Source organism: Gastrolobium bilobum, unplaced genomic scaffold, assembly GCF_033153095.1.
Source record: "Gastrolobium bilobum isolate Gb01-03AN ecotype WA unplaced genomic scaffold, APGP_CSIRO_Gbil_v1 utg21167, whole genome shotgun sequence".
NCBI classification, from domain to species: Eukaryota; Viridiplantae; Streptophyta; class Magnoliopsida; order Fabales; family Fabaceae; genus Gastrolobium; species Gastrolobium bilobum.
Genome location: NW_026898371.1, coordinates 338,502 through 351,582, shown reverse-complemented (window position 1 = coordinate 351,582; position 13,081 = coordinate 338,502). Strand labels below are relative to the sequence as shown.

General features: G+C 33.4%; 1 protein-coding gene across 1 annotated transcript; it reads right to left on the bottom strand.

Annotated features, from left to right (window-relative positions):
* Positions 1-348: 348 nt before the first annotated feature.
* Positions 349-3,266, bottom strand: LOC133315423 (uncharacterized). The gene is made up of 4 exons (XM_061517053.1): positions 2,675-3,266; positions 2,378-2,587; positions 1,426-1,929; positions 349-1,175 (listed from the first exon to the last, which is right to left on the bottom strand). The coding sequence occupies exons 1-4, from the start codon at positions 3,264-3,266 to the stop codon at positions 349-351; spliced, it is 2,133 nt and encodes a 710-aa protein (XP_061373037.1).
* Positions 3,267-13,081: the final 9,815 nt, after the last annotated feature.

Here is a 13,081-nt window from a genome sequence, read left to right as displayed (position 1 = left end):
ATCATTATTACCCCTGGCGCGTAGGCTTCCTAACAGGGACGCGAAGACGAGACAATGGCCTCCCAGATCGTAGATTTTTTATGTATTGGTATCTTTTATGAATGCACTATATGTATATAGTTTCATTGTATTTGAATGTGGTGATGTATTATGGACATTATTTTATCTTTCATCATTTGTGGGTGGTTTATGTTGTATCATATATATTGCCCTATATTTCGTACTACCAAGTAGCAACCATTAAATATCAGGGAGCGACAATACATACGTTTTAATAGCAAATCTAAATAGATCGTTAACAGACTGATAATATATGCGAAATGATGTAGACCCTATCTACGATACATTTCATTGGATATTTACACATGCAGGACATGATCGTCTATTATGCCCAATCCTTCCACAAACACCGCACTTAGTACGACTTGAACTGGATTCTACTTGATCCATCTCGTTATGAATGCGAGACCTCTTAGGACGTCCCTTTGCCCGCACACGGTGTGGATCTGGCAGAAGTATCGGTCCAGTATAAGGTGGGATCGCGTCCTCATTGCCGATCGAATACCGAGGTGATGCATACACCTTATTAATATTGAGGATGGAGTAGCATGGGTCCACAAAATTCTCATGAGTCATACCCACCTTCAAACAAACCGCCCTGACATGGCTGCATGGATATTTAAACGCTTCAAATTTTCCACACTGACACTTTCTTTCATTCAAGTACAAAGACAATAAATATCCCCCTTTCTGTGTTATTGGATTATATGGTTCTTCCACTTCAAATAAGGTAGATTCTCTATTAAATGCACGAACAATGTGTGATGAGGCAGCAACTGCTTCTCTCTCCATTCTAAGGTGGGCATTATGACAAAACTTAATACCGACAGCAACATCAAGACTAGCTTCGTGACCTCTCTTTACAAAGTAATGCACAAGCTTACTGTAGGTGTGCTTGACCAAAGCTGTGATTGGCATCCCTCGAGCCCCTTTAAAAATGCTATTTACGCATTCAGATAAATTTGTTGTCATATGACAATAATGCCGTCCATCCACATTATATGCACGACTCCATTTCTCCTTCGGGATAGCATCAATCCACGCCGCTACCTCTGGACTATTGCTCCGAAATTCCTCCAACTTAACATCAAAATTTACCTTCGATGGAGTATAACCTGCATTTAACAACCAATCAAAGCATTAATTTGTCGTATTCATAAAATATACACGGAGTAGTAAAGCTTATCGTGTCACCTAGATTCTTCAATTGATGTTTCCACTCCTCATTTTTGAATCTTTGGTTGAAGTTACTTCCAACATGTCTCAGGCAAAAGACATGGTACGCTTTTGGAGGCTGCCAATCAAGATATAGGTTTGCAACTGCCGATAATATGCCTCGATGTCGATATGATATTAGGCATATACCTGTCTTTTGAGTGACATACAAACGTATACAGGACAAAAAGTATTCCCATGACTCCTTTGTTTCACCTTCTACAACTGCAAAAGCCAATGATAATACCTCATTGTTTCCATCATGCGTTGTGGCAATCGGCAATGTACCTTTATACTTCCCATATAAATGAGTACCATCAACTTGTATAACCGGTTTGCAGAAGTTGAACGCGTCACAACATTGCTTAAAAGTCCAGAAAATTCTATGGAAAACCCTGTAACCATTGACAACACGGTGATTGACCACGTAGTCATTTGTGTGAATGAGATAGACAGAACCCTCAGAAAATTTAAGCATGTAATTAAACCATTTAGGCAAATAAGCATAAGATTGGTCCCAATCACCGTAGATTTTTGCCATGGCTTTTTGTTTATCCTTCCTAGCCTTCCTGTATGAAATAGTAAATCCATAATTGTTTTGGATTTTTTCTTGTATCAAACTGATTGATACATGAGGTTCTTCCTTCACCATATCTGCCAAAACAATATAATATATATAACATTACTAAATTGCTATTCAAGGATATAAAAATTGAGACAATACAAATTTCATTAGAAATAAACACTCACCTAATATAGTCGAAGCAATGAAGGCGAAATCAAGTTGTCTGTGATCTTAGGACAGATTGCAAGTGGCACAATTGTGAGGTCCTTCCCATCTACTCACAACCCACATTAATCCAATTTTTGGTTTCATTGCCCTCATTCGCCATGGACAACCAACCCATGGTTCTTGCATCTCAATACTAGCTTCATAGTCGTGCTCTCAACAACAGTTGCTTTCTTATTAATTTTCATACAATATGACTTGACCGCCATCTGCACTGATTCCTTAGCAACAACAGTTGCTTCCTTATTAATTTTCATACTAGCTTCATAGTCGTGCTCTCAACAACAGTTGCCTCCTTATTAATTTTCATACAGTATGGCTTGACCGCCATCTGCACTGATTCCTTAGATTCAAACTCTTGTTTAACAAATAACTCATCCCCAATGGTCCATGCACCATGACAATCTCTCTCGTTGTATTTTCGATCTTCATTCGGATACTCATAATTAATATATGAGTAATGTGGTATGCCATTCCAAAACGGAGTTACATTAGGGTTTACATTGGGAGTTACATTGTCACCTACATAACATACAAGCAACTAAATCGTTAGTTGAACTAGAAAAAAAGATTGTAATTTTTTTTTAGATAAATCACTTGTCAACTAACCTGCAACCACATTTTGATACCCAACGATACCCGTTGATGTGGATTCATTGACGTTGTTTTGAAAGCCTATCGGCACATCAGATGGATTACTATCGTCGTCATCTTCACTAGCTGATTCATCGTCATTAATGTCGGCTGCCAGGCACACATCCTCATCTTCTTCTTCTTCGTCATCGTCCTCGTCATTACGGTCATATGTTGGTAGGTCTTCAGCGTCAAATATCAAATTGTTGGGCGCTACTGGAAGTACAGAAGGTGATGCATTCCTATTTAAATTATCAGTGTCGGGTGCTATATTCAGATCAAGCGACCAAATCGGTATTGACAAAACATCGATATTTTCAAAATCTACATATATCTCCACAAACTTTCTAGCATTCGTATGATCAACACTTGTGTCAGCTTGTTCCACAAATATGTCTAATATAATATCAACATCATCATCATCCGTAATTGATATTGCTGTGTATTCATAATTGCCAGCAAGAGCTCTTATAGTGACTTGAGAAATACGTTGATTCCCTTTGAACCCCAATTTCTGATGAATGTTCGCTTTCAACTGCTCAAAGGTAGTACCGCGTGTAATACGCATTGGTCATTTTTCACCTTCAAATGTTACACCGCGACGACCTATAACCTTTCTACCATTATAGTATATAAGTGCACGAACTGTTTGTAAATTTGAACTCATTTTTCCTGCAAAAAGTTAAACAAAAGATATAAAAAAAAATTAATATGTAAAATAATTTAAATACATCATGGATAATTACAAGGATAAATTTTTACTGTAAAATAAATTCTAAATAAAGCAAAGCATACATGAAATAACAAATGAAAAACATGACTAAATATCAGTATAATATGACATTCAACACATTAATTTTTTCCATTATACAACAACACCTCAACTAAGGGTGTAAATGGACTAGGCCGGCTTACAGGGGCCTACGGCCTAATCTATATTAGGTCAGGCTTGGCCTATTATAAGTAGTAAAATAGAATAGGCCTAAGCTTTAAAAAAACCTATTTAGAAAACAGGCCATAGGCTTCTTTGTACATGACGGGCCTATAATCCTAGAGGTCGGCCTATATCATATTATTTATTTAAAATATAATAAATAAAATTATTATTTAATAATTTTGAATAATAAAATAATATTATTTTTGTTATTCATTTAATTGTTGAATGTTTAATAGGCTTAAATAGGCTAACAGGCCTAGGCCGAGGCTTTTATTTTTTGAATATAAGTCAGGCCAGACTTGTAATTTGGAGCCTACACAGATTAATAAGCCAGGCCATACCCAATGTTTCTATGCAGGCTTGGCCTATTTAAGCCAAAGCGTAGCCTAGCCTAGCCCATCCCATTTACACCCTTAACCTCAACTAGAGAACATGAAAATATGGAAAAACGCGGATAGCACAATGTTGAACACCGAGTGAAATGCAGAAGCAACTTGGTGAAATGGAAATGCGGAGGGGGATGGTTATATAGCACTGGACGCGGTGGGAGGTGAGCCATTTTCAAGACTTGGCTTCCAGTGCCGCGTTCCATGTAGAAATTTGATTGGTTGGTGGAACGCGTTTCAACCAGGGCCGTGTAATTTTTGAAGTGACTGATCGGAACGTGTTTGGGTATCAACCGCGTCTTGTGCATGGCGGAGTTGAGGTGACTTTCTGACAGGTCATGGATGCTCAATTGCGTCCTGTTGCAAATCATTTTGCAAGAGACGCGGCTCTCACAGTATCACGTCCCATGCCCACTGACAGAATTTGTACTGGACGTGACACCAAGGGTGTCATGTCTTAAACCGTCTGCCAACCAGTCGCGTCGTTATGCACTATTTAGGCAATACATTTGACCTGAAAATTGTTCCGGTCATACATTTTAATAATCACATCACCAAAGTCAAAAGGCCGAAAAACTCCTCATCTTTATACAGATTTCCGACTAAGTTTTTTTAAAAAAAAAATTAAATATTTTTCTTAGTAGTTAAAGAAATGTTAAATGAGATAAGAGACACAAAGAGTTTTTTTTTAAGTAAAATTAAGAATGATTAGAGATTTTTTTTACTGAAAGACTTGAACTTGAGTCATATTAATAGAGAAAACTATTATGTATCACAGAAAAAAATAGAGAAAATTATTAGTGAGAGAGTCAACAAATATACAGAACCCACATAACTCAAACCGGATCAACCAGATATAAACCGGTGAAGAAATTAAAAAAAAAAAACTTCAAAACTAAACAATTTGTGGAGGGTAACAGTACTTCTTAAGAAAAAATAAAAAACTTGAGTGAAGATCTTACCTCTTGTTATATAAGTGTATTTTTCACTCTTATATAATAAGTTAATGTATTTATTCTTAAAAAAGAGATAATTTATTTATGTACTCTAGTTTTTGGTTACATTATACATGCATGGCTTATTCGTTGAAAACCACTTGTGATACACCCAATCTATTTTTGGCTTCCCAATTTTTTCTCATCAATTAAAAATAAAATGTATTTAAATCTTGGGAATAACATCTGTCATTTTAAAGGATATAACCTTATATCATTTTAGATCATAACCGTTGATTTCTTTCTATCAACGGTTATAATTTATTATATCAAAATTATTAATTAATTAATAATAAATTTGGCCCGTTAAGTTTGACCCAATAGATTATAACTGTTGATGGACGGAAATCAACGGTTAAGATCTAAAATGATATAAGGTTATATCTTTTAAAAGGATAGATATTTTTCCCTTAAATCTTTTAATTTTTTTTATCAATTCCTTATTTATCGATCTGATATTCTTTGTTTTTCTGCTTAACCAAATGTTTTCTTATGTAAATAGTGATTGTATCATGTGTCACATATTTTCAAGAAATTCATATCTGTATATTAAATTTGAACATACTCCATCAAAAGTAAATTAATTTCTTAGTTTATTATCCTGTAAAAAATGATACATCCCATTTTTAACTTTTATTCTCTTAAATTTTAAATTCGAGTTTTTTGAATAAAATATATGTTTTTTAATGAATTTAATCATTTTTTTTGAATAACTAATTTTTTTGAATAAAATCAATTATATATATATATATATATATATATATATATATATATTATAATTTTAAAGTTTACCTAATTTAAAAATATACGTGTGATTAAATTAAACTCATTATGGCCAACAAAGATGGGCACAGTTGGCTAAGGGTTTGGTCCATACTCCTCAAGGGCGTGGGTTCAAACCCCGCTGGCCGATGTGAGGACTTTGTTGGTGGGTGATATGTAATCCCTCCCAGAAATCCTCAAAGAGGTTGGGGGGTCTTCTCTGACCCTAGTGGGATATCGGTGTCTAACCCCACTTAAACTTTCACGGTATTAAAAAATAAAAAATAAAAAATTAAACTCATTATTGATGGAGTTGACCAAGTTCACAGAAAGACCATGATTGTGTTGTGGCCACAAATAAATAAAAGAAAGAGGGTAGGACATGGGTATAATGATTTTATCAATAATCTATAGCAAAATTGTCTTTTGGCTATAGGCCAATGAAGAAAGTGAGAACCGACAGTGGATTGGTGGTCGTTCTACGCAACCACTAACCAGTAGACTAGTAGTGAGAGTATTTGCAGTACCCGTGTCTTTTGGCAGAGTGTGTGATTCAGCGAGTTGCGCTGCAGGCAGGGGCGGAGACAGGGAGAGGTTGGGCGGCCGCCCCCCTCTCCCAAAAAAGAATTGAAAAAATAAATTAATATAATTAAAGGCTAAATATAATACTATTAAATGTGCTTATTTCGGATATTTTGGTTTGAGATTCAAGTTGAAATCTATAACATTTTTTGCATTTTCTTTTTTATTTTTATATGCTATGTTTTGGTTAATAATTTTTTTGATTTTTTTGCCACCCTTTTGCTCTCTTTTCATTTGTATGGTTATGTTTCTCTTTATGTAGTGATTACATATAGAAAAAATGAATTTGCTCTAACTTAAAAGATTCACTTTTTGGGGCAATTTGGTTACAGCCTTTTTTTTTTTTAAAAAAAAAAATTGTAGTTAAAATTTTTGTTTTAGTTAAGGCACTTTTTTTAAAAAAAAATTATTGCTTTAAACTATTTTTTTATGTCTGTTGAACCCGGCCAATCGTACATTTTTTAGTCTTTGAAACATTGTTAAATATTAATATTTTGGTAAGAAATTATCTAAATAAGTTTCATAAAGATATGAGGTCAAAAAATAAAAAAAATATTAATATTATATAAGACAAAAATTAATTTTCGCCGTCCTCCACTCGCTGGAGGGTTTAGATTAAGCTATGCTCTGAATAGCAATGATACATAAATAGTAGCCGTAAATTATGATGCAAAGCTATTAGCATTCACCTCTAATTGCTCGGGAGCGGATATTTTAATGTTAAAATTTTAATCATATAAAATTTTAATAAGGGAGGATTAAAATTTACTTTTTTTTTTATTTACATGATTAAAATTTTTAAAAAAGTTACTCTTAGAAACTTTTAGCTTTTGCTCTCTTTTTTTATTAGAAATTTTTTTTATTATTATAAAAGCTTTTATAAAAATTTGTTTGACCTAACTTCTGTTTATAAGAAGAACAAAATTAAAAAAAAAATGAGAATCCAAACATATACTAAAACTCTGAATTCAAACTCAAGGATATTTATATTTTGAGAATCCATCGTTATTTAATATCACCCTATCATGTTATTTATGTAAGAAAATTATAATTATTCTTAAGAAAAATTAACAATGATGAGAAATGATAAAGCGAAAATATTTAAATAAAAAATAACAAAATTATCACCATTAATTTAATCATAAATCATTAGTGTACTCTTACATAACATCATTAGTAGAGCTGGCAAAACGGGCTCGGCTCGGCGAGCCAATCCGCCAAACAGGCGGGCGGACTGAGTTTTTCAACCCATCTCAAAAGTGGGGCGGGACGGGACGAGCTCATTTTTTGGCAGGTTGATGGCGGGCATAGGCGGGCTGAGGCGGGTCAGTGTAAAAAAAGCTTGGGCTGACGGGCCAACTCGCCTAACCCGCCAAACGAGGTAGGGCGAACTGAGTTTTTCAGCCCACTTTCAAAAATGGAACGGGACGGGCTGACTCATTTTTTGACGGAATGGGACGGGACGGGCCGCCCACTTTGCCACCTCTAATCATTAGTTTAAATAATCGCTCTCGCATGTTTTTATGCATCGAAGATAACAAACGATTCAACTCCCAAATATTTGCTATTATAATGGAAAGAGATATCTCATGCCAAGAAGGCTGGTAAGCAACCAACCCAACTGAGAGAATTTTTTGGATACCATTGTAGTACTTACATCCATGTTAAAAAGGAATTTTTTTTGAGATTTAAAGGAAAATATAAATAAAAATTTGGATTAAAATAAAAATAATAATTTTTCTATTTAAAAAAAGTGAGTACCGAGTTCAGTACTTCTACTATATTGAAAAAATTTCTCTCAGAACTTCCTTAGGGAATATAAAGTTTTCACAAGGCTGTTCTTAAATCTATGCACGAATACTTTTGTTTAAGAGAATATTTTTTGTAACTCAATAACTTAAGCTAATAAGTGATCGAAAAGCTCTACTACCATAATAAATAATCATTTCAACTCAAAAATTTAAATTAATAAATGATGAGTCTTCAATAATATTGTATTATATTTCTCTAGTATAAGTAGCTTCAATAATCCTTATAAGTAGCTTCTAGCTTAAAAATAAGAGGATCCAAACAGGCACTAAACAACACTCTCCTCAAGCATTGTGTTAGCTCGTATCTTATGCGTGTCAATGTGTCATGGGTGGATGTTCTACTGGAAAGTTTTGAAACTGAAAGAAATGAAGCGACAGACATATTTCATATATTTATATAACGTGTTTATTGCATAAATAAAAAATTATATTATATTATATAACATAACTTTCTTATACACAATTAAAAAGAAAAAAGAAATAAAAGAGAGAAGAAAGAAAAATCAAGGAATAAGATACACATAAAATTATGTGTATAAGAAAAGGGTAAAACATTTTTGCTACTGCAGAAGTATTCCCTTCATGTCATACACTCATCCAAATTTTCAATTTTTTTTTAAATTATGGATCACACCATATCTTTAGTCCGTTTGGATGGGCTTTTTTCCCTTCAAAAGTTGCTTTTTTTAAGAAAAAAAAAGCACTTCTCAAAAAAAGTCTGTTTGGATGCCAGCTTTTAAAAAAAGCAGAAGTTATAAAAAAAGTTAAAAATCTACTTTTTTCGGAAGCTAAAAATTTTAACTTTTAAAAAAAGCAAAAGTCAAAAGCCAAATATTTTTTTAAAAATCTAAATAGCTGTAACTTTTATAGAAAGTACTTTTAAAATAAGGAAGTAATAAAAGGGCTTTCTTAAAAAGCCAATACAAACGCACCCTATGGGACAACGAACTTCACTTGCATGTCAGCATTCATTGCAACCAAGTTCGCTACTCTGGGTAGCGAACTTGTGCACCACCAGGAACGTGACACATCACCAATCAAAGTTCGCCTCCTTGTCCAGCGAACTTGCCCTTGTGACAGTTGGGAAAAAAAAGTCAGTAGACGTGACATTTAGGTTAAAAAGAATGGAATTGTGGCAAAATGATCATTTTTTCATAACTTTTGATTTAGCCTATGTTTATTATTTGGTTTTTGTCATTTTGTATTATTCAGTTTTCTTAAAAGAATCTTTCTTTGACGATGATAAATGAAAGACGAAAAGCAAAGTGAATGATGCACGGCCAAAAAACATTGTGTAAAAAACAAACCAGCATACATAATTAACCCCGTGGTCCCTAGTCATAGAGCGTACATGTAACATATTGGAACAATCACAATTATAGATAAGATATTTTACCGAACCGGCACGACTCGGCGTATTGCAACCGCAAACCATTTATCATTTGAGTGTCACCTCACTCTCACAGTCTCACATACTATCATTCTTTTTCCCTTCATATCGCTCGACTTGGAGTCAAAAGTTTTTTTCTTTTATAAGGGAACCAAAACCTTAAGCGGCACGATTCGTTGCAAAATTAAATAGCCGGTGACAATGTAATACAATTGGTGTTGTTTGAGTTGAATTTTGTTATTAGTCATATATAACATTAGCGTTGAGGTGATTTTTCAGCTCACTAGTGGATAGATATGACTCAATTTCTTACCCTAAAATGCAGAACATTTGGGGGGCGTTTGGTACAAGAGAAATTTTTATTTGTCCGGGAATCTCGATTTTCAAAAATATGATTTTTGCATTCAGTTTACGATAATATCTGAAAATTTAAAATTTAGAAAAATTCAGTTTCTCGGGAATCCCTCAAAATCCAGCGTACCAAACGCCCCCTTGGTTCATTTGGGCGTTATTATCAATGAATAAACTTTTTTGTTTTTAAAATTTTCACCTATCTTAAACTCCATTCTATATCACATTAACTCTTTTTTGTTTTTGAGTTACCCAACCCTAATTATCTCTTTGAGACGAGTTGGCTCCCTCCGGTATCCCCACGAGTTTCGACTCTTTGAGCCGGCTATGGGACTAATCCGGAGTGCGGGGGAGCAGTGATGGCTAAAGGCTCAGCTCCCTCCCAAAGAATGCAGTGCGGTATCAACAGATTGTAAATTAAACATAAAACCTTAATGTTGTTTGTGAGAACCCCGTTGAAGGACACACTCAAGATTCTGAAAACGTTATACCTCAAGTCTCAGTAAAATCTATGTCGGTTCTGTTTTACCCTTTTAAAAGGAAAGCAATAAAAAATAACCAAAAAAAAGAGTGGCCCTTCCATGACATAAACTTTCATTGAATTATTGAGTCATAGACTCATAGCAAAAGAGTGAACGATCCAGAGAAATTATTATATAACTAGAAATTTTAATAATTATAATAATTAGTAATTCTTTTTAGAAAAGTACACTGACGGAAACGTGAGTATGTTCGTTGCATCAAAAGAATATTACCTATGTATCAAAAAGATAAAAATAAAAAATTACCCATGTGGAGGGCACGATTTTTTTCAAAGATCGTCTTAAATATGTAATGACAACAAGCATCATCCTAATTTTAATTTTTACAAAATACCATGGTAAGTTTGCTCTCTGATAATTGTTTATATAATTATTTTTAATTTGAATTTTCTTATTTATAAAAGGAGAAATTTTATCAGAGAAAAATATTCAAATCTTAACTCGTTTTTCTCTTTTACATATGCAAAAGGCCATCTTAATTTTTGTTACTTATTTATAACGAAATATGATTTATGCTTTTGAAGCAGACAATCACATAGATTTGATCATAAGTCGGGTATTGCTCAACTAAGCTTAATTATAGCCTAGATCTAGATGTAGTTTGTTCCCCGTTCTAATTAAATAAAATATGATGGAATTGTGAAGGCATTGGGGTTTTTTTTTCACTCTTTTGCCTCTCATTAATGATTTAATAACTATTTTGTCTCTTATTCAGAATTATCTACAAATCTGCCATTCTTTAATCGATTAAGCCAAAAATGTAATCGATTAAATGGTCAAAATAAGCAAAAATCGTTGACTTGAAGATTCAGTCGATTAAATCTTCCTATTTAATCGATTAAATCTCCCATGCATAAGGTTGTTCTTCTGATAAAGAAAAAGATTTAATCGATTAAATCTTCATTTGACCATTTAATCGATTAAATATTTAATTTAATTGATTAAAGAAGAACAGATTGGTAGATAATTTAAAATAAAGGACAAAATAATTATTAAATAATTAATGAAGGGCAAAAATATGAAAAAGCCGCACTAGGCACCATAAAATAAGTCGTAAATTAAATAGTCTTCCTTTGCCCATAAAAAAACTACTGGTAGGTACTTGATGGCTTAGTAGTAGGGAGCTTAGTAGTAGGGACGTGCCAACCGCATATAATGTACACGAATGAAAGCCTATTACAATTTAGGCTTTGTTAATGGGCAATTTAAAGTCAACCACAACATCAAGTCCGAAATTGGGAAGTATATGTTATAATCGAAGTGATATTCAGTGTAATACTTGCTTCTCGTTCTATATGAGAAATTTTAAATGATGATTTTATGGGCCAAGTTGGTCAAGTTGTTCTTGTATGCTGATATCCCTACAGAGTGGAGCGTCGATATATTTTAGAAGTAGGTGGCATGGATTTTAAAATAACTCGCAGAATAAAATATATGATGCCAGGGCTTATCGGAGTTGGTCTCAACTCTCAACTGTTCCGATTCCGAATCTAGACAAAAATGAAAGACAAATTAAAATGTAGACTGTAAAGTCGAGGGGTTAAAAAATATAATATAAAATTAGTGTAAATAATTAATAAGATAACAGACTAAAAGCTAAAGGATTCAAAACTACTAACTATATTAATTCATTTTAAAGGTGTATTGATACTGAAGGTTGGCTAATGTGACTACATAAATTTCAAGACAGGCGAACTTTAAAAAGAGTGTGGGTTTGAATATTAGAAAAAAAACCTTTGAAATCAGCACTTGATCTTGATTTGAAATTAACGGAAGACCTAACTAAATAATTAGGATTATGAAATAAAAAAAATAACACTAAATGGGACTTGATAAAAATCACCTTTAGTTTATCTTTCTTAAAGATATGAAATTATCTTTGGCTTGATGGACGAAGACAAGAGGTTGTTAGTGTGATTTTTGTTAATTAGTGGCTGGTGAATCTCGACTTTAATGTGAATTAAAGCTAATCAAAGACCTGTTGTATTATTTAAGCTTAATCCAATTTCATAAATCAAAATCTATGGGTTGGTTACAATAGTAAACAATATTTAGTAGTTCCCAGTCATATTCATAATAAACCCACAAACAATTCCCATATTAGTGAAGCAAGGTATGGGTTAAGGAAAAGCGTCAGCATCCGCGCAGTAGAGAGGGTTGGTGTGAATAAATTGGCTATATTACTCCCACCAACCAAATTGCCACCAACAACACAGAGAATCGAGAAAGAAACTCAAAACCAAACAGTGACATGCATAGTTAGGAAGTATTATTCAAATTTCTAGTCAAATATAGAACAATTGAATTTCTTTCTTTATCTTTTGCGAATTAAAGGAAGTATAGTTTATGATTGCAATTGCATGCCTTTGATGAAAGCGACTTCCAAAGCTCAATTTTACTTGAGTAACCTTTTCTTCAATGTGTAATTGTAGGTAAGAATTTCTAATAAAAAGGATTTACATAAAAAGCTATAAAATGATGCAAATAAAAAAGAAAAAAGAAAAAAAGAAGAAGTTGTGGTAACCATGCCACGAGCAGCACCACCTGAACAAAATGCAAGTAACTAACTAACCATAATAATAGGGTCCATTGGCATTTGGTTAGAAGAAACTGTTATAAACACTGAC